General features: G+C 41.2%; 1 protein-coding gene across 3 annotated transcripts in view; it reads left to right on the top strand.

The window, feature by feature from the left end:
- The window catches only part of virma (vir like m6A methyltransferase associated), a 111,850-nt gene that overhangs the window by 11,062 nt on the left and 73,708 nt on the right, over nt 1–27,080 (top strand). For 2 of the 3 annotated variants that reach the window (XM_080194421.1, XM_080194419.1), the window contains exons 2-8: nt 8,735–8,850; nt 9,112–9,198; nt 10,618–10,666; nt 12,160–12,397; nt 19,013–19,132; nt 24,387–24,638; nt 25,474–26,623. In XM_080194421.1, coding sequence (XP_080050547.1) covers nt 8,735–8,850; nt 9,112–9,198; nt 10,618–10,666; nt 12,160–12,397; nt 19,013–19,132; nt 24,387–24,638; nt 25,474–26,623 — 2,012 coding nt within the window. The remainder of the gene's footprint in view (nt 1–8,734; nt 8,851–9,111; nt 9,199–10,617; nt 10,667–12,159; nt 12,398–19,012; nt 19,133–24,386; nt 24,639–25,473; nt 26,624–27,080) is intronic. The other variant, XM_080194420.1, reaches the window with a different exon arrangement.

Below are 27,080 nucleotides of genomic sequence, written 5' to 3'. Positions count from 1 at the left end.
CATTACTTTGTAGTTACTTCACAAAAAGTACATCACTTATTTAATTTCCCAACAATTTTATGATGTTGCTGTGTTTATTGTCTGTTAAACAAAAAATGAGGTCACAGTGACTTTTAGCAATGTGAATACTTTAATGGTTGACAATTCATGTCTTTTGCTGAGAAGTGAACAGTTAAAAGTTTGGATTCTCATTTATTCAGGTGCTGAATTGTTGTTGCAGATCATACTTAAAAAGCCAATGGGGTCATGTGATATAAGCTCAGCTGGACTTTCAGGAGCTCTGGCGCTATTCATCTTTTAATCCATTTTTTTATCCTGATGTGCAACCCGTAATTATCTGATCCTGATGTGTATAATTTGTGCTACGATCCTGGCTAAATTTTGGCAAAGGGGAGCTAAGTTATGTCAAGAAAATCCTTATTTGTTTGAGGTGCTCTGTGATGGCCAGAGTGGGAAACAGTTTGTAGTGGTAGTTTCACTGGTCTTAAGCTTTGGTGATGCTGTTGGCGGCGAGGTAATGGCCACCATTATGAGTGAAGGTGTGGAAGACAGTCTTGTCTCCTCAGCATAGAATTTTTATGCTCATTTTGATGAACTGCAAGGTACCTTAAAGAGAATGAATGATGTGGAAAGAGATTCCCGTCGATGGAGAGGACAGTTTCCTCAGTGAAGGCTTACCTTTAGTGCTTGGAAATCATGCTGCATGGTGTGTCGTACATCATAGTTGAAGCTGGGAGATGGGACTCCATATGCCCGATCTCCCATGGGGTGCTGGGGATGAATTCCTGGCTGAATTTGGTTGCCATTCTTTCACAATCTTGATTTGAGGACTGGGTGTCTCCGGTTTGATGAAGCACATTGTACCCTGTCTTCGAGGTTGGGGGTCAGTCAAAGACTCCACCCACTGGTCTTACATTGTCTTGTCCTCCGTGTTTGTCAAGAAGAGTTCGTAGTGGTTGAATGTGTCAGGTCCTTGCCACCTGCTGGAGCCTAGGCTTTTCTTTGGGGTTTTGGGATGACAACATGCTGGGTGTTGCTTGATGATCCTGTCATGCCTTTGACCTTATTTAGCCCTGTGGCTGATTATATTATCCTGCAGTTCTTCTTTAATCCTGAATTTTGTTTCCTTGAGATTATAATCTTGAGTTTGTGGTTCTTTTATCCTGACAAGGATTATGCTATATGAGCAAAAAGGCATTTATCGCCTGTTATTTTGTTATATTGTGAAAATCAGAATTGACTATTTTGTTTTTTTTATGTTATTCATCTAACCGTGTGTTCTGACAGTGGAACAAGGGAGGCTGTAGTTTGTTTGTGGGTCTCCTTCTTTCCATTGGGGAGTATGCTGAGTTGGTTGCCTGACATGAGGGCTATGCAGTATTTACCTGCTTTGTTTTTTTTGCTCTGTAATCCTTGCACTGAGCAAGGAAACTTTTAGTACTCATTTTATTCTTTATATAAGATGAGTAGTGCCACAGCAGAGTGGTGGTTGGGTTGTTTGATGTAGAGATCATTGTAATGGCATTAACTCCCTGCTGTGGGTGAGGAAATTGCCCGTTAGAATTGTTGGAATTTCATTTTTCTTTTGTATTTTTGTTATTTTAGGATTAGGGAATCCTTGCTTGTTTCCTGGGAAAATACAGAGAGTTCACGTATCCTGGAAAAGACTGGAGCCTTTATTTTGTCATTAGCGTTTCTGGTGTTGGAGTGGGGGAATTATGTTCTGGTGCACGCCCAGGTATAGCTGACTTATCCTCAGAAGTCTAGCCTTGTTAGGTTCATCTATTTTAGTTTGGCTACACAGATAGTGGCAGTGGTTGTTTGGCTCACGGAAGGGATAGTGGACATGTTATCTGATTGTTGGGGTTTTTCTGATGGGGATAAATGAGTTGAATCATGTTGGCAATACGGCCTAAATGGTGCTTTTGGAGTACCTAGAGAAAGAGTAGTTTGTTCAGTGTTTAGTGTTGATTGATATAGGCTTTGATTTGTTACAGTTATTCCAGGAGGGTTGCCCTTGTCTTTCCGGAGGAGGAAGCTGATATCTGGTTCATGGGCATCTTGACAGTTCTTCTTCTTGTTAATGTGGTTTCCTCGGTGGAAAATGGTTTAAATTTTCCAGTGATGTGGAGCCTGATCAGTGCTACTGGTATACTGGAGAGGAGGGAGGTTTGCCATATTGCGAACCTAGGCAAGGTATATGAACCCTTGGCTTACTGCCTCCAGTACATGAGATTGTACACTGACACACCACGTCCTGTACTGATGATGGTATTCTGAGGTTTCCTTCTTTCTCGGTTATCACTTCATTGCTTAGAGGTTATGGGATATTGAGTTAAGCCCCGGTTGGTTGTGCACAAGAGATCCTGTATATTGTGTAGTTCTGTCTCTGTTATCATGTGGAGAAGGGCATGCACAATGTGGTTATGTGCTCATGATTGTATCCAGAGATCCCTAACTCTTATTTTTGTATTTCTAAGAACATAAGAAATAGGAGCAGGAGTAGGCCATCTAGCCCTTCAAGCCTGCCCCGCCATTCAATAAGATCATGGCTGATCTGTTGTAGCTCAGTTCCACTTTCCCGCCCTCTCCCCATAACCCTTAATCCCCTCTCTTATCAAGAACCCATCAACCCGCTTCTTAAAAATATTTAGCGAGGCAGCCTCCACCACTTCAACGGGCAGAGAATTCCAGAGATTCACCACCCTTTGAGTGAAGAAGTTCCTCCTCAACTCCGTTCTAAACCGCCTCCCCTTTATCTTGAGGCTGTGCCCCCTAGTCCTACTGTCTTTTTTGAGTGGGAAGAGTCTCTCCACCTCTATCCTATCCATCCCATTCATCATCTTATACGTCTCAATGAGATCTCCCCTCATTCTTCTAAACTCTAACGAGTACAAGCCTAGTTTATTCAGCCTCTCCTCATAGCTCAATCCCCTCAACTCCGGTATCAGCCTAGTAAACCTCCTCTGCACTCCCTCCAGGGCCAAAATATCCTTGCGCAGGTGCGGCGCCCAAAACTGCACACAGTACTCCAGCTTCTTTAACCATGTTAGAGGAGATACTGACTACAGTAATTGCAATAATAATTTAGATCATTTTTATGAATATTAACCGATCATTTCTGTATGTTTATGTGGAATAATGGTCAGTACTGTACTAGATTTTGGGAATTTGTGGCAATTGTGAAATGGAAAACTTCTAATAAGAATTTTCCTTTTAAAGAAAATTCAAATTTTAAACTTATTTTTAGTTTGCCTTTTGGGTCGTATTTTGCTCTCCATTGTTTCTTTTCTCCCTTTTATTTCAATTCTGCAACAATCTGAGTAAAAGATCCCCTAAGAATCAGTGATCATAACATGGTAGAATTTAGCATTTGATTTAGGAGAGATAAACTCAGGTCAGAAATATCTTTGCTGAAATTAAGTAAGGATAATTACAAAGGAATGAGTGAGTTGGTTAGAGTGGACTGGGAAAGATGCTTAATGGAAAACATCAGCAATGGCAAACATTTATGAAACTAGTTCTTGACTCATAACAAAGATATTTCCCAGAAGGATGGATTCTAAGTAGGAGATAAATCAACCATGGTTAACCGAAAAAGTTAAGAAAAATATTTCGCTGAAAGAAAAAACATAAAGGGCCTGATTTTACCATTTTGATTCTAAGTGGGTGCAATTCAGATCTGACTTAGAAACCTGTCCTCGGGTACCTCCATACACACTTAGCCTGAAAAAAAATTGTGTGTCTGAATCGCGCTGTGGGTGGGCTTATTGTGTCTGAAACACTGCTGGTCTGACTGGAGCTTTGGCAGTGAAAAAAATTTGAAAAACACGCCTCGTCACATTGTTCCCAGGCTGCAGAAAGCGAATGAAGCGGCGCAGGAGTGATGGCCCCACAGATATCGCCCCATCCCCACAGCATAACTGTCCCCCTTATCCACCTACCTCCCTGCTACTCAGACCGATTGTGACCCTCTGCTCCACTCCACTCCCCCCCCCCCCTTCCCCCCCCCCAATCAAAGAACAATCGCCCCCCCACCACCCCACCAGAGATACATCTGAACCTCCTCCCTCCCTCCATCAGAAAATGATCTGGCCTGCCTCCCTCCCCACCACTGATCTGAGTTAGAGAGCAATCAGAAGCTCTGAACTTACCTGTTCAGAAGCTGGAGCGTCCGAAACAGATCTTTGCCAAATCTGGATGAGTGAACGCGATAGTAAAGGGGGAAGTGCTGGTAAAGTTGGGCGGGTAGTCCATTAATTCAATTTAATGCATGCAATGATAAAATTGGGCCCACAGTGTGGCAAAGATTAGTGGTAAGCCAGAGGATTGGCATAGTTTTAAAAACCAACAAAAGATGACCGAGAAATAATAGAGGGAGAAGATAAACTGAGGGTGAACCAGTAAATAACATAGAAATAGGCAGCAAGAGTTCTTTTAAATATATAAAAAGGAAGTGAGGTCAAAATGAACATGGGCCCCTTTGGGAATGAGACTGGGAAAATAATAATGTGGTAGAAGACACTAATAATGTTCCAAAAATATTAAATAATCAAGAGGCAAAGGTCAGGGGAAGAAATAAGTTCAATAGCTATCACTAGAGAGTAAGTACTGGGGCTAAAGACCGATAAATCCCCTGGATTCAATGGGTTGCATTGTAGGGTATTAAAGAAAGTAGCTACAGAGGTAGTGGATGTGCTGGGTAATAAATCTTCCAAGAATCCTAAAATTCTGATAAGTCCTAGAGGATTAGAAAACAACCAGTGTAGCATCCTTATTCGGAAAGAAAGGGAAACAAAAAACAGGAAACTATAGGTGGTTAACTTGAACATTCTCATTGGGAAAATGTTCATTATAAAGGATGTAATAGCAGAACATTTAGAAATAACATAATATAACCAAACTGAATCAACATGGCTTCATGAAGGGGAAATCATGCCTGACAAATGTATTAGAATTCTTTGAAGTGGTAATGAGCAGAATGGATAAAGGGAAACCAGTAGATGTAATAGAACATAGAACAACTACAGCACAAACATGCCCTTTGGCCCACAAGTTGCGCCAATCATATCCCTACCTACTAGGCTTACCTATAACCCTCAATCCTATTAAGTCCCATGTACTCATCCAGAAGTCTCTTAAGAGACCCTATTGAATTTGCCTCCACTACCACCGACAGCAGCCGATTCCACTCACCCACCACCCACCACCCTCTGAGGGAAAAACTTACCCCTGATATCTTCTCTATACCTACTCCCCAGCACTTTAAACCTGTATCTTCTCCTAGCAACCATTTCTGCTCTGGGAAAAAGCCTCTGAGAATCCACCCGATCTATACGTCTCAACATCTTATACACCTCTATCAGGTCACCTCTCATCCTTCGCCTCTCCAAGGAGAAAAGACCGAGCTCCCTCAACCTATCCTCATAAGGCATGCCACCCAATCCAGGCAACATCCTTGTAAATCTCCTCTGCACCCTATAATGTTCTTAGATTTTCCAAAAGGCATTCAATAAAGTACCGTACAAAATGCTACTTAAGATGAGAGCCCATGGTGTTGGGAGTAGTATATTAGCATGGATAGAGAATTGGCTAACTAACAGAAGATAGAGAATTAGTGTAAATGGGATATTTCCTGTAACAAGTAGAGTGCCACGGGATCAGTGCTGGGGCCACAATTATTTACGATATGTATTAATGAATTGGACAAGGGAAGAGAATGTACTGTTGCCAAGTTTGTGGATGACACAAAAATAGGTCGGAAGGCAAATGGTAAGATTGACACACACAACCTATGGAGGGATGTATATATAGGTTAAATGAGTAGGTAGCAGACAAATTGGCACGTAGAATATAGAGCAGCACAATGGCAGAGACATTATTTAATAACAAATAGCATTTTATGTTGCAGAATCTCTTCAAAACCAGTTCAGCACTAATGCCTTGGGGCTGCAGCACTGTGGAATCCACTTTATTTGTACTGTAGTTCATATATCAGAAAAATACCTGCATGTGTGCATTAACAAGTTGCAGTTTGTGAATGGATGTTCTATGTAAACAGCAAAGTGGTGTAAGGTGTTGTTGAGAGCGTTATCAAGTGGCACTTACTCAGCAATAACCTATGCACTGATGCTCTGCTTTGGTTCCATCAGGTCCTCTCAGCCCTTAACCTCATCAAAGCCATGGCCCAAACATGGTGAGGTCTGATTGATTGCCCTGACATCAGCATGACATTTGACTGAGCATGGTATCAGAGAGCCTGGGAGAGAATTCACCGCTGATTGGACCTAGCACAAAGGAATATGGCTCTGGTTACTAGCGGTCAATCACCTCAGTCCTGGGGCATCACTACAGGAGTTGCTCAGTGTGGTTTCCTTGACCCAGTCATCTTCAGCTGCTTCCTCCATTATAAGATCAGAAGTATGGCGTTCACTGATGATTTCACAATGTTCAGCCCATTGCAGCAAGATGTGGACAATATTCAGGCTTGGGCTGATGGTAATTAATATTCATGCCATGCAAGTCCCAGCCAATGACAACCTCCAAAGGACAGAAGCTAATCATCTTTTCATGACATTCCATAGCTTTACCATTGCTAAATATCATACTATCAACATTGGGGGTTTTCATTGACTAGAAATTGAACCAGGCCAACCAGATACATTCTATGGCCACACAAGCAGTAAAAGGTTGGGAAGTCTATGGTGTGTAACCTACCTGACTCCCTAAAGCCTGTCCTTTACTGCCAAAACATTGAATGCATTCAAGTGGCAGTTCGATATAGCACTTGGGATGAACAAGATCAAAGGTTATGGGGGAAAGCAGGATTAGGTTATTGAGTTGGATGATCAGCCATGATTTTGATGAGTGGTGGAGCTGACTCAAAGGGCTGAATGGCCTCCTCCTGCTCCAATCTTATATGTTTCTACATTCAAGGCACAAGTCAGAATTGTGATGGAATACTCTCCACTTGCTGGATAAGTGCAAGTCCAATAACGCTCAAAGTTCGACACTACCCGGAACAAAGCAGCCAGTTTGGTGTTGGCACCTTATCCACCACCTTAGGCATTCACTCCTTCCAGTGAGGTTTAGTTCTTTTTAAAGGAATTAATTAATTTAGTCTCAGATGATTTTGAATATCTTCCAGTTATCCATCACCCTGCAAAACGCTTATCTCCATCTATGATCTCACTTCAGATACTTTACTGCTTACAGCTGAAGTCATTTAGCTTGTTTACATTCTACAGTATTTGCAGAATTTTGAAGACACGTTTCTGTTCAATCTTTATGTGGTCACATAGAACATGATTTTCAAAATGTGCTTTTTGGCACTTAGAGGTCATTGACAAGGTCAACATTAGTTCTCCATCCCCAATTACCCTTGAGAAGGTGGTGGTGCACTGCTGCCTTGAATCACTGCCATCCATCTGGTGTAGGTACACCCACTGTGCTGTTATGGAGGCATTCCAGTATTTTGACCCAGTGATAGTGAAGGAACAGTGATGTAATTCCTAGCCAGGTGTGTGTGTGTCTTGGGTTGGAATTTGATGGTCTGGTGTCCCCATTTGTCTGCTGCACTTGTTCTTCTAGATGACAGGTATTGGAACAGCAGTCGCCATTTCTTCTGTGCCTTGTTTAAATTCTTATTTGTACTCCCTATCCAGTCTCTCGTGTGGGACTTTCCAATTATAGATAACCACATGACTTGAGTTAAACTAATTAGATCCTGCATCTGTTGTCATAGTTGTTCAACTGGGCTATATGCAAATATTTCAGCTAATATGTTCACTTTGCTGGACAATCATCTTCCCCTGCCACGCTCCCAAGCTAAATGATTTGCTTTCCTTCATCTGCAAAAGGTGATGGGAATGCAGCCTTAGAATTTGATGAGATCATCTACGCTTCTTTTGATGGCTGAGCAAACTGATTCTGGAAAGGCAAGTCTGCCAAAATTACTGCTTGTGAAGTTGTCCCAAACTAAATATTTTATGTTTATTGAACACTGGTCAACTTCAGTAATCCAAGTTCCTCAGTTGTTTTGACACATTCCTGGCAGATTTTTTAACATCACAGTGAAACCTGATTGTATACTCCTGTGACACCCGCATACCACACTTCCAGCAAGAGTTACTAGATAATAAATAAGGAGTGGGAACACTCCTTTCTAACTTAAGGACAATTAAGATTATATCTCTCTGAGTTAAGAACAGCTAACTCAGTATGGACTTGGGATCAAAGTTCAAATCTTCTGACTTCTATTGCTTAGTTAGGTTGTAAGTACCTCCATGCCTTGGGGAAACATCTCAAGACACTGAGGAGTGTTGAGGTACATGGTTATTTTTGCTATAATAAATTTCCACCTCAAAATAAAATTAAGTGAAGGTTGGATACCTCCTTGTGTGGATGAAAACTGTGGGCAGTGTTCTTCCCATCTGTTTGTCCCAGTGACCATCTCAGCAGCTTCAGATTCTTGGTCAATCAAGTGAATTGCCTACAGAATTGTTTGTCATGTGCTAAGAAGAAGAGAAAGCAATTTTGTATAAAAGATTAATAAATTTAGACAGCACAGATGTTTATTTTCTTTTTTCTTATAATGCATTATTAGAGAGCAGGGCAAAGTGTTCTTCCTATGCGTCTTACACCCCTAATATATAGCTGTAAGAAAAAGTACTTTTAGAATTGGTATCTATATTTAAAACCATACTTGGATGTTTTTTATTCTGTTACTTTATAGCAGAATACTCATGTGGATGTAGTCCGCTTTCCTTGTGTGGTTTACATAAATGAAGTTCGTGTCATTCCTCCTGGAGTCAAAGCTCACAATAGCTTGCCTGACGGCAGGGCATATGGGTAAGTGAGGGGGATGGGGAATATCTATCTTCTTGAAAGCAATTTAGGTAATTTGCATCTAAAATAACATGGTTTGTAATATTGTTTGATTGCATTAATGTTTTGTTTTGCTTAAAATACTTCTGAATTAGTGATATGTATGCATATTCAATGTAGATTTTATATATATAAATAAAATGCATTTATGCTTATGCTATAAAATCCCTAACTTAGAATGCAGAAGGTTTTATCTGACCAATGTAATTGTTTCACTTTGTGCAGGGAGACCTCACCGCATGCATTTCAGCTAGACCTGTTTTTCAACAATGTCAGCAAACCAAGTGCACCTGTTTTTGACCGATTAGGAAGGTATGATTTGTCAAAGCTTAAACCATGACCGAAGTGTTACAGCAACTATGAAAGTGTACATTTGTTTTTGCCTTTTAGTATGAACTTTACTTGTGTTAAACACTGATTACGTTGAGCATTTTTCCTCATTGTTTGTCTGCTTTAAACTTTGTTCCATCTAACATGATTCATTGATCTGAGGCAAGCTTTATGTTTATTTGTGAATAACTGATTTTTTAATCTCATTTCCGTTACACAACTGTGTAATTGCATTCCATTTAAGAGCACAGGTGGACTGCAGTCTTTGGCTTGTAAGTTTGTGTTATAACAGGGATCTGTGTTCATAGATATGTGACCAGATGAGTTTCTGTTGGTAGGCAAGCTTGAGCCATATCGTTCACAAAAAATAGTATTTGCATCTATCCAAGAATCCCTAGTTGTTTTGCTCTTTTAACTGGATAGTAGCAAAAATACTTTATTGTATTTTTATTCCAAGGCGTTTGTGCACCCAATTGCAGAGCAACATCACAGCCAGATCATCCTGCTGTGAAAAAATCATATTGTTAAACTTCTTGAAAAATTTGATAATGGGATATAGTGAAAGCCAATTACATGATCCATAAATAATTGACTCACAAAAATGTTACCACCCTTTTCTTTTATGATTCCCAGTGACTTATTAAAATTGTATGACCTGTTAAAATGCACTAAGCAAAAGAGAGCAGTTTAATTTTAGAACACTCTTTTTTGTTGGAACTGGGGTTTTTGGCTTTTTATCACTGTCTCTTGTATTTCTGTCAGCTGTGACATTCAAAAGATGTGCAGCCAAGTACATCCCTCCATCCTTACTCAATTCATCACCATGTGCAGTCCTGATTTTCACCCTCCATTTGTCATAACGGTTTAACCTCCATATGGTGTCTTCTCACTCACTTTCGATAGGGATGAGTAGCAATGCAAAGTGTAGCAGTGTGCAAAGAGGAAGAAAATGAACCTGCACTTGTTTCTGTGGCATCACATCAAGCAGCCTGTTTAAACTTTTACCATGTTCAAATAGCTAAGAACTGTGATTCTAATAACAGTCCACTTGCAATGTCCTTCCTGTTGTCTAGCTGAGATATACTAATTTACTACAGGTAGCATGTGAATCTGTGCCTTCCTGATCCCTATAGGCCAGTACACATGTCACATTTACCATCTCAAGTATCAGAAAATTAATTATTTTTGAATTTTACAGTAAAATCACTTGTATTTTGTGAATGAGTAATAAAAGGAACAATAAACTTTGTGGAGGCAACTTTCAAATTGAACTGTTTTGGTCAGCTGTTTGTGCATGAAAGGAGTCTCATCCAATGGGATTGTTTTGTTGATGCATCTTTGGTAAGCAATTTAGTGAAGCAATATTTTAAAAGAATTATTTTGATTCTTATTTTTCCTTAGCCTTGATTATGATGAAAATGCATCTATTATTTTTAGACCAAACAATAAGGTAAGACTTTTTTGCATTGCACATTGTATTTTCTGGTGTGCAAATGCTTTTTATAATCTGCATGCAGTTTGGCTTGTTAATCTGCCTTTTAGTTAGTAGTTTGTTGTTCTTTAAATTATTTGCATTGTTGGTGAACAGATGAGGCAGTGATCTGCCATGGCTGCTAAATTAGTTACCTGAACGCTACATGATTCGTTCTCCCTTTTATTTTCAGATAATTGTAGGACATGTGTGTTTTCAGAATCAGTCAAATTTCCCCTTCCAGGGCATTGATTTTAATTGGAAACCACTAATAATAACATTGCTTGTCATTTTGCCAACATAACATCAAAACTTGATGTTGTAGTGTTCATTCAGTTGTTTCAAAACATTGTTGTTTGGATAACAAAGAGTTGACAAAGCGCATAAACCTTCAAATCAGTCATCAAATTTTGAGCTCTAGCTGAAGCCCCATTATTATTATGTTTAAAAATATGTTTAGAACAAAGATAAAAACAGAAAATGCTGCAAATACTTTGTAGATTATCTGTGGAGAGGAATGTTTCAGGGCGATGATCTTTCACCAGAATTGGGAAAGCTTAGAGATATTTCATCAGTTTTGAGGAAGAGGTAGATGGGACAAGGACAAAAGGAAAGCCTGTGATAAAATGAAAGTCAAGCAAGAGTGAATAATAGAAGAGTTGGTCTTCCAGGGACAAAGAGAATGGTGATGGTGGTGAGAAAATAAACACTTTGAACAGCTTATGTGGTGGTCTCTACACTGGGGAGACCAAACCAGTTTGGGAGACAGCTTTGCGGAACACCTCTGTTCAATCTGCAAAAGTGACCCTGAGCTTTCCAGTGGCTTGTTTTTTTTAATTCACACCTTATTTTCTGCTGACATTTCCATTATCTGCCTACTGCGCTGTTCCAGTGAAGCTCAATATAAGCTTGAGGAACTGCTTCTCTTCTTTCTACTAATTACTTTTACAGCTTTCCAGGTTGAACATGGAGTCCAGCAATTTCCAACCAAAATCTCTGCTCCATTTTGTTTCCATTTCTTTGTTTGTTCTGATTTTGTTTTTTAAATTCAAGTCAGCAACATATGTGCTCAAGACACATCCTTTGTTTCTTTTCTCACTGAATCATCATTTCCTTGGTCCTGGAAGACTTCTGTCATTCAATCGCTCCTGATATTGCCTGATCACTGATCTTTATTTTGTCCTTTTGACCTATTGCACTCCTAAATTTTTCCAGTTCGAATGAAAGATCATTGACCTAAAACATTAACTCTGTTTTACTCTCCATGCTTGACACTGTAACTGTTGAGTATTTCCAGCCTTTTTTGATTCTCTTTCAGCTTTCTAGCATCCACAGCATTCTGTTTGTTGATTTGGGTTTAGAACAAGAGTTGGGCTGGAACTTTGCTGAGACAGTATTCTTGGGTGATTCTAAAGTTTAGCTGCTCATCTCGGTTTAATTTTCAACATTGTTTCCTTAATTATTTATTACAGGTCAATACAGATGGAATTGTCCTGAGAGGCTGGTACAATTGTCTGACCCTGGCAATTTACGGAACTGTAGACCGAGTAATAAGTCATGACCGAGATTCCCCTCCTCCACCCCCACCTCCTCCCCCTCCACCACAACAACAACAGCAGCAACAGCAACAACAACAGCAGCAACAACTTCAGCAACAACAACATCAGCTACAGCAGCAGCAATCATCCCTTAAAAGGAACATAAAACATGGTAAGAGATTATATTGGAAGTGCAGAAGGATGCTGCATTATGGCTTAGATGCATGGTGTTTTTATTTGTCCATGGGAATGGACGTCACTGGTTATTTATTGTCCATTCCTGAGGACATTTAAGAGTCAACCACATTGCTGTGGGACTGGATTCACATGTAGCCCAGACCAGGTGAGGATGGCAGATTTCCTTCCCTAAAGGACATTAGTGAACCAGATGGGTTTTTATGACAATCGACAACGGTTTCATGGTCATCAGTGGACTTTTAATTCCAGACTTTTATTGAATTTAGATTTCACCATCTGCAGTGGTGGGATTCAAATCTGGGTCTCTGAATTATTAGTCTGGCGACAATACCACTCTGCCAGTACTGATGTCGTACTAAGGCAATTTGATGCACAGCTCACAGTTTTGATTTGTGATTCATGGTGAGTTAACTGACTTCAGCTGCAGTGGCAATGAGAAAGGATGCAGTAGGTGGTTTAGATTCTTTGAGATATGAAGAAAATTTGCCAGGATTTCTATTTCTGGTAACATTTTAACGATTGCCGCTGAAGACACACATTTGCAAATGTATATAACAAAGTACTTTAATCCCAACTCAGAAGATCACCTTCCCAACTCCAATTCAGAAGATTACCCCTTCAAATAGGATTGCTTACTAATGGAATGGTTTTTTGCTATATGGTAATTCTCACGAATGAACAGCTGTTTGAAGCTGCCAGGCTTTAATTCATACTGCACTTTTGTGGAGAGGAAGCTTCATTACATCAGTGTTGTCTGGATTTAAATCCCAGAACTGAGGTAACTATGCTTCTATGTGCCAAGGTGGCATATGTGAAAGTCAAATCTTCCGTTACTAAGGGACATCCAATTGAAGGGCTTATTTATGGAGTAAGGAGTTATTCATTTTTAATTTTGCAGACAGAGAAGACGATGGGGGAGATGGTAACATAGTGGTAATTTCCCAAAGCCCCAGGCTAATATCTTGTGGACAAAGGTTAAAATTCCACCATGGCGGCTGGTGGAATTTATGTTCAAATAATCTGGATCGATAGCTATGATGACCACAAAACTAGCATCACTTGTTGTAAAAACTAATTTGATTCTCTAATGCCCTTTCATAGAATCCCTACACTACATGTTGCCACTTGGCCCATTGAGTTTGCACCAAATCTCCGACAGAGCAGTTTACCCAGGCCCTATCCTAATAACCCCACATATTTACCCTGCTAATCCCCCCTAATCGCGACATCCTGGGACACTAAGGGGCAATTTAACATGGCTAATCCACCTTATCTGCACACATTTGGACTGTGGGAGGAAACCGGGGCACCCGAACAAAACCCACGTAGACGCACAGAGAAAGTGCAAACTTCATGCAGGTACCCAAGACTGGAATTAAACCCGGGCCTTTGGCACAGTGTGCAAAAGTGCTAACTGCAGTTCAACTGTATGCTTTAAGGAAGGAAATTTCCTACCTTAGCTGATCTGACCTGCATGTGACTCCAAACCCACAGCAATGTGGTTGACTCTTAACTGCCTTCATAAATGGCTTAGCAAGCCACTCAGTTCAAAGTCAATTAGAGATGGACAACAAATACTGACCTTGCCAGTGATACCACATCCCATGAAAGAAAGGGAAAAAAATAGTGGAAACGACATAAGGGTAGACATCTCAGTGTTTGTGTCAATGGCAAGTTTTAGGAAAGAAAAGGTGTATCTATTTTAATTCACGCTATTTTAGTTTTTTTCTTAAATTGTTATGGGTTCATATAAAGATTTAACAAATATAAGACATTATTCGGTAGTCATAATAAGAACATAAGAACATAAGAAATAGGAGCAGGAGTAGGCCATCCAGCCCCTCAAGCCTGCCCCGCCATTCAATAAGATCATGGCTGATCTGTCGTGTCTCAGTTCCACATTCCCGCCCTCTCCCCATAACCCTTAATCCCCTCGCTTATCAAGAACCCATCAACCCGCGTCTTAAAAATATTTAGCGAGGCAGCCTCCACCACCTCAACGGGCAGAGAATTCCAGAGATTCACCACCCTTTGAGTGAAGAAGTTCCTCCTCAACTCCGTTCTAAACCGCCCCCCCTTTATCTTGAGGCTGTGCCCCCTAGTCCTACTGTCCTTTCTGAGCGGGAAGAGCCTCTCCACCTCTATCCTATCCATCCCATTCATCATCTTATACGTCTCAATGAGATCTCCCCTCATTCTTCTAAACTCTAACGAGTACAAGCCCAGTTTATTCAGCCTCTCCTCATAGCTCAACCCCCTCAACTCCGGTATCAGCCTAGTAAACCTCCTCTGCACTCCCTCCAAGGCCAAAATATCCTTGTGTAAGTGCGGCGACCAAAACTGCACACAGTACTCCAGCTGCGGCCTCACCAATGCCCTATACAGCTGCAGCAAGACCTCCCTACTTTTATATTCAGTCCCCCTCGCTATGAAGGCCAGCATCCCATTAGCCTTCCTGACCACCTGCTGCACCTGCAGGCTGGGTTTTTGCGACTCATGCACAAGGACCCCGAGGTCCCTCTGCACCGTTGCCTGCTGCAGTTTTTCGCCCCGTAAGTAATAGTCCTTCCTACCATTCTTCCTACCAAAGTGGACCACCTCGCACTTGCCAACATTAAATTCCATTTGCCATTTCCTGGCCCATTCGCCCAGCCTATCTAGATCCTTCTGCAGACTCTCCACACCCTCCGCACAATTTGCCGTTCCACCAATCTTGTTGTCATCAGCAAATTTCGACACCATACACTTGGTTCCCTCCTCCAGATCATCTATATAAATGGTAAATGGCTGAGGCCCCAGCACCGACCCCTGGGGCACTCCACTAGTCACCACTAGTCATTTATCCTTTCAAATAGAAGAATGTATAAAGCAAGATCTTTCCCATTTTGGATCTGGTCTTAGACATTGCTTCTCATTGTGTGATCTGAATGCAGCAGAACCATTCTGGCTGAAAAGTGCCAATTCATTTTCCTTTGTTTTTAAAATGTGTTTAGCAAAAGGTATGTAGGTTGAAGAGAGTTTGTTTTTGTGACTTGTTGTTTGAAAGGAATGGACATGATATGTGGAGTGGAGTTTCATTCAGAGGAATTGATTACTACTGAGGGCTGACAAATCCTTGGGATCTGATGGACTTCATCCTTGGGTTTTAAAATAAGTGGCCAGTACATTGATTTTAATTATTCAAAACACCCTAGATTCAGGAAAGGTTCCATTTGATTGGATAGCAAATGTGACCTTTATTCAAAAAAGGGAGACAGAAAGGAGGAAACTACAGTCCAGTTAGCACAACATTTGTCAGAAGGAAAATATTAGAAGCTATTATTAAAGACATTGTAGCACGGCGTGTAGGTAAATTCAAGGTAATCAGGCAGAGTAAACATCGTTTGTGAGAGGGAAATCATGTTTAACCAGTTTATTGGAATTCTTTGAAGAAGTAACTGTGGATAAAGAGGAACTGTCTGATGTACTCAGAATACCTGAAGGCATTTGATAAGGGGTCACTTCAACAGTTATTGTGGAAGATAAAAGCTCATGTTGTAGGATGCAACATATTGGTGTGGATAGAAGATTGGCTCAACTAACAGCATAAATAGGCCATTTTCTGTGATAAGTGGTGTGCTACAGGGATTAGTGCTGGGGCCTTGCATTTTTACAGTTTAGCTAAATGACTTGGAAGAAGGGACTGAAGGTATGGATGCTAAATTTGCTGATAATACAAGGATTGCAGAGCTCTGACATGCGGAGGAATCTGGATGTCCTAGTACATGAATCACAAAACTTTAGCACGCATGTACAGAAGTAATTAGGAAAGCTAATAAATGTTATCATTTATTATACACTGGAGGCAGTTCAGTGAAGGTTTATCAAGCTAATACCCAGAATGGGTGAGTTATCTTAAGAGGAAAGGTTGGATAAGCTAGGCTTGTATCTGCTGTATTTTGAAAAGTAAGAGGAGACATGGTTGAAATATACAAGATACTGAAGGGTCTTGACAGAATGGATGTGGAGTAAATGTTTCCTTTTCTGGAACAATGTAAGATGAGGGGTTGCCCATTTAAGACAAATGAGTTTTTTTCTCCCAGAGGGTCATGAGAATTTGGAACTCTCTTCCTCAAAAGGCAGTGGAAGAAGAATCTTTGAATATTTTTAAGGCAGAGCTCGATAGATTCTTAAGAAGCAAAAGGGTGAAAGGTTATCATGAGTGAGTGGAATGTGAAGTTGTGGTTGACAGATCAGTCATGATCTTACTAAATTGCAAAGCAGGCTCATGGGGAACAGAGGCCTAATTCTGCTTCTAAATTATATGTTCATGTGTACATTAATGAGTAATGTATCTGCACATTTAAATTTTCTACTTGGAGTTCAAATTTTCTTCCATGACTTGTGGGTTAGCTGCAGTTTAAGTTTTCTCAGTATCACGAGAAAAGTATTATTAGAGGATGCACAATAAGTTTTATTCTGAGATACAAAATCTCAGAATTGTACGATGCAGAAGGAGGCCATTTGGCCCATCAAGTCTGCATTGGCCCTAGCTAGTCCCCTGCCACTAAAGGTCAATTTAGCATGGCCAATCCACACACCTTTGGACTGTAGGAGGAAACCGGAGCACCTGGAGGAAACCCATGCAGACATAGGGAAAATGTGCAAACTCCACACAGATAGTGACCCAAGCTGGGAATCGAACCTGGGTCCTTGGCACTGTGAGGCAGCAGTGCTAACCACTGTGTTGCCCTACGTGCACATAGTATTCAGTTACAAAAGCACATGTTTTGTTCACTGCCTTAGTTGTTTTCAGCTTTCATAGAACCCCAACAGTGCAAGAGGAGGCCATTCGACACCTTGAGCCTGCTTTGACAACAATCCCATCCAGGCCCTAACTCACCCATTCTGGGTATTAGCTTGATAAACCTTCACTGAACTGCCTCCAGTGTATAATAAATGATAACATTTATTAGCTTTCCTAATTACTTCTGTACATGCGTGCTAAAGTTTTGTGATTCATGTACTAGGACATCCAGATTCCTCTGCATGTCAGAGCTCTGCAATCCTTGTATTATCAGCAAATTTAGCATCCATACCTTCAGTCCCTTCTTCCAAGTCATTTAGCTAAACTGTAAAAATGCAAGGCCCCAGCACTAATCCCTGTAGCACACCACTTATCACAGAAAATGGCCTATTTATGCTGTTAGTATCCCCTATTAAGGTAATTAAGAAGGCAAATGGAATTTTGCCCTTCATTGCTAGAGGTGTGGAGTTTAAAAACAAGGAGTTTATATTGCTCCTGTATAAGTTATTGTGTACAGTATTGGTCTCCTTACTGTACTTGTTGCAGCTGTACAAAACTGGTGCGGCTGCACTTGGAGTATTGCATACAGTTCTTTCACCGCATAATAGGAAGGATGTGGAAGCGTTAGAAAGGGTGCAGAGGAAATCTACCAGGATGTTGTCTGGTATGGTGGGAAGGTGTTACGAGGAAAGACTGAGGGACTTGAGGCTGTTTTCGTTAGAGAAAACGTTAAGAGGTGACTTAATAGATGCATACAAGATGATCAGAGGATTGGAAAGGGTGGACAGTAAGAACCTTTTTCCTCGAATGGTGATGGCTAGTACGAGGGGACATAGCTTTCAATTGAGGGGTGATAGATATAGGACAGATGTCAGGAGTAGGTTCTTTACTCAGAGGGTAATAAGGGCATGGAATGCCCTGCCTACAACAACAGTGGACTCGCCAACATTAAGGGCATTTAAATGGTCATTGGATAAACATATGGATGATATTGGAATAAAGTAGGTTAGATGGGCGTTAGATTGATTTTCACAGGGAGCACAACATCGAGGGCCGAAGGGCCTGTACTGCGTTGTTATGTTCGATGGTCTATGTTCTACTTAAGAAAGAATATACAGGCACTAGAGGGGATGCAGAGGTGATTTACAGGGTTGATTCCAGAGTTGAAGGGGTTGGCTTACATGGAGAGACTGAGTAGACTAGACTACACTTATTGAAATTTAGAAGAATGATGGGGGATCTTAGAGACACATATAACATTATGAAGGGAATAGATAAGATAGAAGCAGGAAGGTTGTTTCCACCGGCAGGTGAAACCAGAATTGGGGGGATACTCTCAAAATAAGGGAAAGCAGATTTAGGACTGAGTTGAAGAGAAACTCCTTAATTCAAAGGATTTCGAATCTGTGGAGTTCCCTGCCCAGTGAAGCAGTTGAGGCTACTTCGTTGAATGTTTTTAAGGCAAAGATAATTTTTGAATAGTAAAGGAATTAAGGGTTATGGTAAGTGGGCGGGTAAGTGGAGCTGAGTCCTCAAAATGATCAGCAGCCTCGAGGGGCCACATGGACTAATTCTGCTCCTAGTTCTTATGTACTTATAACCCCATGTGTTTACTCTGACAACCCCCCTGACACTAAAGAGTCAATTTAATGTGCCCAATCAACCTAAGCTGCACACCTTTGGAGCTTTACAATGGTTTAGGAATAAACTTTTAATAGAAACTGGTTACTTAAAGCCATTGAATGTTTAAATATTTCTATTTGGTTTTAAAATCGTTTTTTCCAAAATCGTTTATCTTTTTAGATTGGGATAAAGAGGATCAATACAATGAAAACCCTCCAAGACCACAACCAAGGGGACCTCGAACACCTCCAGGTCCTCCTCCACCTGATGATGACGAAGAAGAGACACTGCCTCCGACCTGTAAACACAAGTTTTATTCTTGCCTTTGTGTTTGTCTAATGAGTTCAAATCCTATTTGAAGATTTGTTGGTTTAGTATGTTAGAAATTAGGGAAAGGATTTTTACTACCTGTTTGGGAGTGAGCACAGGAGGGGAGCTGCAAAAATGTACGCTGTCAGTTGGCATGCTGGTTTCCTAGCACCATCCTGCACTGGATTTTTCTTTAACATTGAGATGGCAGTAAGGGAAGGACTTAAACTTGAAGACCTTGTAAAGGCTGAATGTGAGAGGCTGACTGGAATTTCACATTAGATCTCCAGAGACACTGGGGAGCAGTGCAGTTGCCTGAGGTAGCCCTCCTGAGGCAGCCTGGATTCCACCTCTCTAGGCATGTTCCCCACCTGCTTTAATCAGCTGTTGCCTTAGGCCACCCTGTTGAAGAGTTCACCTTCCACAATCATGGACCAGCTGCTCAGGGCATTTTTAAAGTTAAAATTCGAGAGAGGGTGCTTCCATCTTGAAGTGCTCTTTCCCTGTTCTACCTCAAAAGACAGTCTGCTGCTTCTGCAGTGCTGGAGGACCCTCTATTGCCATTCCAGTTTCAAGAGCCTGTCAGCTGACTTTAATTGAATTGGCCTCTGAGCATTAATTGTCAAACCTGGGGAAAATAATAATAGGTGGCTGTGCCCCATATTTGGCCCTTGTGTTGGAGCCAGAAGAAATAAATCTGCCCTAGATTTCCAAGTATGGAGCTGAAATGAATCAAATTTTGAAGTCTGAATATTTTCTACAAATGATCTGAATAAAGCTTTTCAGCTCAGCTGTATTATGGACCTAGCAGCAAGTATCATGGCTGATTACAGATTTCAGTTTCTTCACGCATAATTCAGTACCTGATGTAAAACCTGTCCTCATCATAGCGAGGGGGATTGAATATAAAAGTAGGGAGGTCTTGCTGCAGCTGTATAGGGCATTGGTGAGGCCGCAGCTGGAGTACTGTGTGCAGTTTTGGGCGCCGCACCTGCGCAAGGATATTTTGGCCCTGGAGGGAGTGCAGAGGAGGTTTACTAGGCTGATACCGGAGTTGAGGGGATTGAGCTATGAGGAGAGGCTGAATAAACTAGGCTTGTACTCGTTAGAGTTTAGAAGAATGAGGGGAGATCTCATTGAGACATATAAGATGATGAATGGGATGGATAGGATAGAGGTGGAGAGACTCTTCCCGCTCAAAAAAGGCAGTAGGACTAGGGGGCACAGCCTCAAGATAAAGGGGAGGCGGTTTAGAACGGAGTTGAGGAGGAACTTCTTCACTCAAAGGGTGGTGAATCTCTGGAATTCTCTGCCCGTTGAAGTGGTGGAGGCTGCCTCGCTAAATATTTTTAAGAAGCGGGTTGATGGGTTCTTGATAAGAGAGGGGATTAAGGGTTATGGGGAGAGGGCGGGAAAGTGGAACTGAGCCACAACAGATCAGCCATGATCTTATTGAATGGCGGGGCAGGCTCGAAGGGCTAGATGGCCTACTCCTGCTCCTATTTCTTATGTTCTTATGTTCTTATTATTGACTGCTGGTTTGCACTGTGAGCCAATATTGGAGTAGGTGAAAAGATTATGGAAATGTTATATCATAATTTCAGCTGGTGCTTTCGCTCTTAACTGCTAGGTGGTATTAGACACCCTAATCAGAAATACGCTTTGTATGTGGCATATGACCAGTCGTAGAGAAGTTGGAGATCTTGTGGCTCGGCAGGTAGTGTACCTGCCTGAATCGGAAACTGGTTCAAGTTCCACTCCAGGATTCATTGTCCACAGAGGGAATGTTGTGACACAGTGAAATATGTTGAAGATCAGCCACCTCATCTTTCCGAGCACGTCCCCATTGCTCTTCAAAGGGAAAAAAAGTGTGAAGATGCGAAGTGAACAAGTAGAAGAGGACAGGATCAGATTCAGTTGCCTGGCATCCTGCAGCAGGAACCTGTCAATACTCATTATTCAGAATCTCACATGAAAAATAATCACTTTGATAAGATGCAGGAAGGCTGTGTTAAACAATGCAAACAGGGAAAGGTTATTTCCACTAAGTTAAAGAAAACTTGTACTTAAGATCATAGCTAAGATTAAAGAATGACAGAGAGTCGGTTAGGGACTTTTTCTTTCACAGGTGGGATGCTCTACCAGAAATGATGAATGCAGAATTGAGAATCATTTGTAAAAAGAAAGGGAGGATAGGGGGATTAAAAGGTAGCTCTTCAAGAGCAGCTTTGAAAAAAGGGTCATCTGGACTCATTGTCAGCTCTTTTCTCTCCTCTCAGATGCTGTCAGACCTGCTGAGATTTTCCAGCATTTTCTCTTGGTTTCAGATTCCAGCATCTGCAGTAATTTGCTTTTTATCTAGCTCTTCAAGAGAGCTCACAACGATTCAATAGGCCAAATAGATGCAATGCTTTAAAATTCAGTTTTACATTTGGAACCATTTTCCAGATCTCAGCCTCTTCAGACCCCAAGAGTAAGAGAAAGAAGTAATTTTGTGATTGTGACCTTGATGAAACCTGATTCTCTGATTTGGAAAATAGCTCTGTGTGAGCCTCCAGATCCATAGAACCCAAGACAGGGTAAACTGGTGTAAAAAGAAGCATAAAAGCACGTGTGAAATGGATTATTGGGTTTCGACAGCTGAACTTCCAAGCTATGGGTATCAGATTCGATGGGGCTGTCCTGAGGAAGTTCAAATAATGTTACAACCTTAGGAAACAAAACATCTAAAAGTGAACTTCCTTTGCTTTTGACTTAAAATCCCACTACCTGCTGCAAATGTGTGAAGAGAAAGAACATAGACATAGAACACAGAACACTACAGCACAAACAGGCCCTTCAGCCCACAAGTTGCACCGATCATATCCATACCTACTAGGCCGTAGAATTATCTATAACTCCCAATCCTATTAAATCCCATGTACTCATCCAGGAGTCTCTTAAAAGACCCCAGCGAATCCGCCTCCACCAACACCGACGGCAGCCGATGCCACTCACTCACCACCCTCTGAATGAAAAACTTACCCCTGACGTCTGCTCTGTACCTACTCCCCAGCACCTTAAACCTGTGTTCTCTCGTAGCGACCATTTCAGCCCTGGGAAATAGCCTCCGAGAATCCACTCTATCTATACCTCTCAACATTTTATAAACCTCTATCAGGTCACCTCTCAACTTTCGTCTCTCCAGGGAGAACAGACCTAGCTCCCTCAACCTACCTTCATAAGGCATGCCTCCCAATCCAGGCAACATCCTTGTAAATCTCCTCTGCACCTTCTCAATAGCTTCCACATCCTTCCTGAAGTGAGGCGACCAGAACTGCGCACAGTACTCCATGTGGGGTCTGACAAGAGTCTTATAAAGTTGCAGCATTACCTCCCAACTCCTAAACTCAATCCCTCGGTTAACGAAGGCTAGCACATCATACGCCTTCATGACCACATCTTCCACCTGCGAGGCTGATTTAAGAGTCCTATGGACCCGGACCCCAAGGTCCTTCTGCTCCTCAACACTGCTAAGAGTTTTGAGGAGCAGAATGTTGAATGTAATGCTTGTGTTACATTTGCCATTATAGATATGACCCTGTATAAAATGCTAATTATCCAAAAATCCTTCCATTCATGTTGAGTTAGCTTCTAGTAACTGAACAAGTGAAATGCCAGTGGACTGAGCCAGGGGAGATGATCAGAATCTGGAGAGTACCTTAGACTATGTTTTGAATTTTTTTTGTTCTCTGAATCTATATTGTATTTGTAGGGTGGGATTTTCCACCCGCCGCCTCCCCACAACAATCCTGCCCCGATCTCTGGCCTCCCTCCTACCCCCATCGATTGCAATTTCAGAGTGGCAGTGGGGCCCTATCCCCAGCAGGCCACCCCAGGCCCTGCCTCCTTGGCACTGCCCCATGCCTGATGGGCAGTGCCAAAACGTCCCATAAGCATGGACACTTTGCCCCCTTGGGTAGTGCTAGGGGGCTGGAACTGTCAGGGTGCCCATGCCCTGGGGCCACCACCTCCCACCGCCTGACCCCCTGTGGGGTCCCGATTGCCGCCCCACCCCCTTCATTCCAGCAGGGTCGTCCCACTAATGTCCAGAAATTGGGGAGCTAGCCTGAACCCTGCTGAAGTGAAATGCTCCTGACGGGGTGGAAGGTGGAAGTTATGGCAAAAACATACAGGATCTTTGGGTTTCTAAATAGTGTGCTAAATCTTAAAATAAAACACAAGTCAGGCTGTGAGAGAGCAGAGTATTCAATTCTTGGCATCACAAGGAAGGATTTTAAGAACTTGGAGATGGAGTTAGGACCCAGAGAATTCAGTCCCAGGCCCGCTAATCAGATTTAAATTATGTTAAGAGTAGACTTAAATCTGCCTGTGGTGTTCCCACAGGTTTCTAGCGTGGCTCAGATGGTGTTGGATATCCGGTGCTGGGAGATGTGTGTGCGGTGGGAACGCATGCTTGAATCCCACGAGTCAGTGGCCAGGCGATTCTTCTGGTCCATCACATTAAAAACTCAGTGTGGTGGCATGGGAGAATTGCTCCCTTGGATTCCACCAGCTTTTCAGGAAGTGTTCTAAAGACCAACGACCCTCTAAGTGAAAAGATTTTGCTTCATCTCTGTCTTAAGTGGAGTTAAATCTAATTCTATCTCTAATTTGCTGATCTAAAGATTTGCTGATTCTAGAGAACCTATTTCTAGATTCTCCCACAAGACAAATCATCATCTCCACACCCACCCTTCAAGAGCCCTCAGGAACTTGTACATTTCCATCAAGTCTCCACATACCACATACTCCTCAAACTTGCCCATTCTAGGTATTAACCTGATAAACTTTCTATGAACTGCCTTCAATGCATTTGCATCCTTCCTTAAATAAGGTAACCAGTACTTAGTACTCCAAATGTGGTCTTACTAGTGCCCTGTACAACTGAAGCATAACCTCTCTACTTTGTATTACGTTACTCTTGCAATAAATGATAGCATTCTATAAGCTTTCCTAAATACTTGCTGTACCTGTTTTAGGTAGCAAAAAATAAATAAATGGGCATCATAATGTTCATGCGTAACTATAGCAATAGCTAAATAAATTTTTACAAAAGGTTCTCTTTTATACCATGGGAATAATTTTTAAGTTAATTCTAGGAAGGTATGCAATAGACATTATAGTATTGGTGAAATAGACTGTTTTGAAATTAAGATCAAGATAGGTACCACTAATGACTAAATTCAATGGTTTATTCTTTCAGTGGGTGTGGATAAAGTGGATGAAAGCGAACGCAGAGAGGATTATTTTGAGCCCATTTCTCCAGATCGTTCTTCCAATCACCAGGAAGCGCAGTTTACTGATGGTGAGGAAGAAGAAGAGCCTCCGGAGGAGGAAGAGGAAGATGAGGAGGAAGATGCAGAAGTAGAAGAGGAAGATGAAGATGGACACACTGTGGAAAGCATTGAAGAAGAAGATGATGAGGCAGAAGAGGAGCCAGGAGAAGAAGTTGATGGTATGTGCTGTCTTGTCTATGAAAAGTACAAAATTGTGCAAATTAATGTTTGGTCAGACTGGGAAGGATTTAGAAAGTGACTAAATAAAACACTAATTACGCATAATTGTTCTAAAATTTAATCAAAAACTATATGAATTGATTGTAGAATGAGTTTCATGACATGAAATGCAAAAGAAAAATCTAGCTACATCTTTGGTTCTCAAAGTTAACATAATGTACATTGAAGTGAATTTGAGAGAAGAGAAATGAGGAAAGTTGGCAATAGTAGGGGGAAAAAAATCTAAATATAAAAGTAAAGGAAAAGGAAATTGCAGTACAGTTTGTGCCAGGCAACTTCCGATGATTTCTGAATGAATTTATAGACAATCATTTTCCACCCACATCCATCTCTAGTAAACCATAATGGGCTATGATTCCCCACTGTGTCAAAATATGCCTTGAGGTAGTCTGAAGATGTGCTTCCCTTTGACTGATGTATTTTTTAGGAAAAAACATTACGATATATGAAAAGGATTGTTTTTTTCTTTAGTACAACATATGTAGTAGACTGAATAAGGATGGCAGATTTCCTTTTAAAGGACCTCAGTGAATCAACTTGGTTTTATCTGAGAGCTTCATGGTCACTTTTAGTGATACCAGTTTTGAAGATTTGTTTATCTTTAACTGAATTTGAAATTCTCAATTGCCATAGTGGGATTTGAACTCATGTTTTACGGGTTATTGGTGCAAACCTCTGGTTTGCTAATTCATTATTACGTCGTGATGCACAGCTTTGTCCTATTTTGTTGAAGTCCAACCAAGAGGTATAATTGTTGTTGTTTTTATTTTGTAGAAGATGATGGCTATGAACAAATATCCAGTGATGAAGATGGAATTGCAGACTTGGAACGTGAAAATTATAAATTAAGCTTCGACATTGAGTATACCGCTGAAGACCTGGCATCTGTGCCCACCATGGCGTATGACCCTTATGACAGAGAGATAGGACCTCTTTTATACTTCAATCCTCCCTATAGGACTAAATATGAGAATGAAGTAGCTAGATTAAAAGAACTTGACCTAGAAAAAGTAGGTACATCGAATATAGATGCTGCAGTTAAGTTAAAGGAACTACTTGAACTGTACAAAGATGACAGAGGTGCCAAATGGGTAATGGCTTTGGAAGAGGTACCAAGTTTACTGGTTAAGGGTCTGAGTTATGTTCAGTTATTTGAAAGTAATCAGGAGTATCTGAAACAACTGATAGACTGGACCATGGATGCTTTAAGTCTTCACACAGCTGTAACACAACCTATAGCACTGAATGTAAGGCAGCTAAAAGCTGGGACAAAACTTGTCTCATCTTTGGCTGAATGCGGATCTGAAGGGGTTTCAGCCCTTACAAAGGCAGGTATTATTGATAAACTCTTTGTTTTGTTGTTTGCCGAACATATGTCATCATCATTAAAACTAAACACGCTCAAAGCTTTGGATAGTGTTGTTAGTGTCACAGAGGGAATGGAAAAATTCTTGAACAATAAGACAGAGGAGCAAGAAAAAAGTGGTTATCAAAGATTAGTGGAACTTATACTGACTGACCAAACTGTAAGAGTTGTGACGGCAGGCAGTGCTATAGTACAAAAATGCCATTTTTATGAGATTTTATCAGATTTGGAAAGGTTGGCTTCCCACCTTGCAGAGAGTACTCCTGTCCCCTCAAATATCAATGAGGTAGACCAGGATGTTAATACTGGACGAGAGAAAGGAAATAAAGATAACGAAGAAGTAGATCTTGAGACTCCTTCGGATTTGGACCATTTATTAGAAGCTTCTAATATAAGTGAAGTGGAAGTGGAGAAACTTGTAAGCATTCTCGATGAACTTCTACATTTGTTGGAGGCTGCACCCTATTCAATGATACAGCCACCTGTTAAATCATTTCCAACAGCAGCTCGCATCACAGGCCCTCCAGAAAGGGAAGATCCTACACCTGCTTTGTTTAGGTAAGTTTTTTTCTCTTTATTTAGATTATTTATCTATTAAAATATACTTCCCGGCTCTGGGTACATATGTATTCTATTCATTCACTAATGGGATGTCAGTGATGTTGGCTGGGTCAGCATTTATTGACCATGCCCAAATGCACTTGAGAAATGAGCTGTCACATTGAACTGTTGCAGTCCATGTGGTGCAGGAACTCCCACAGTGCTGCTTGGTGGAGTGTTCCAGATCTTTGATCCATTGAGAATGGAAGAACAATGATATGTTAAATTGGGCTAGTGTGTGATTTAAAGAGGAACTTGCAAGTGGTAAAGTTCCGATGTACCTGCTGACCTTGTTCTAGTCGGTGGAGATTGTGGTTTGAGGTCCCTTTTGAAGAAGGTGCTTTATAATAGCTGGGTGAGAAGCACTTTGAGGCATCTTGTACATACTGTACAAATATTTTATTGCTCTTTTGCC

The sequence above is a fragment of the Carcharhinus amblyrhynchos genome, chromosome 8 (assembly GCF_965287045.1).
Source record: "Carcharhinus amblyrhynchos chromosome 8, sCarAmb.v2.hapA, whole genome shotgun sequence".
Lineage (NCBI taxonomy): Eukaryota > Metazoa > Chordata > Chondrichthyes > Carcharhiniformes > Carcharhinidae > Carcharhinus > Carcharhinus amblyrhynchos.
Note: the sequence above shows the minus strand (reverse complement) of the source record. Positions and strands in the feature narration are given on the sequence as shown.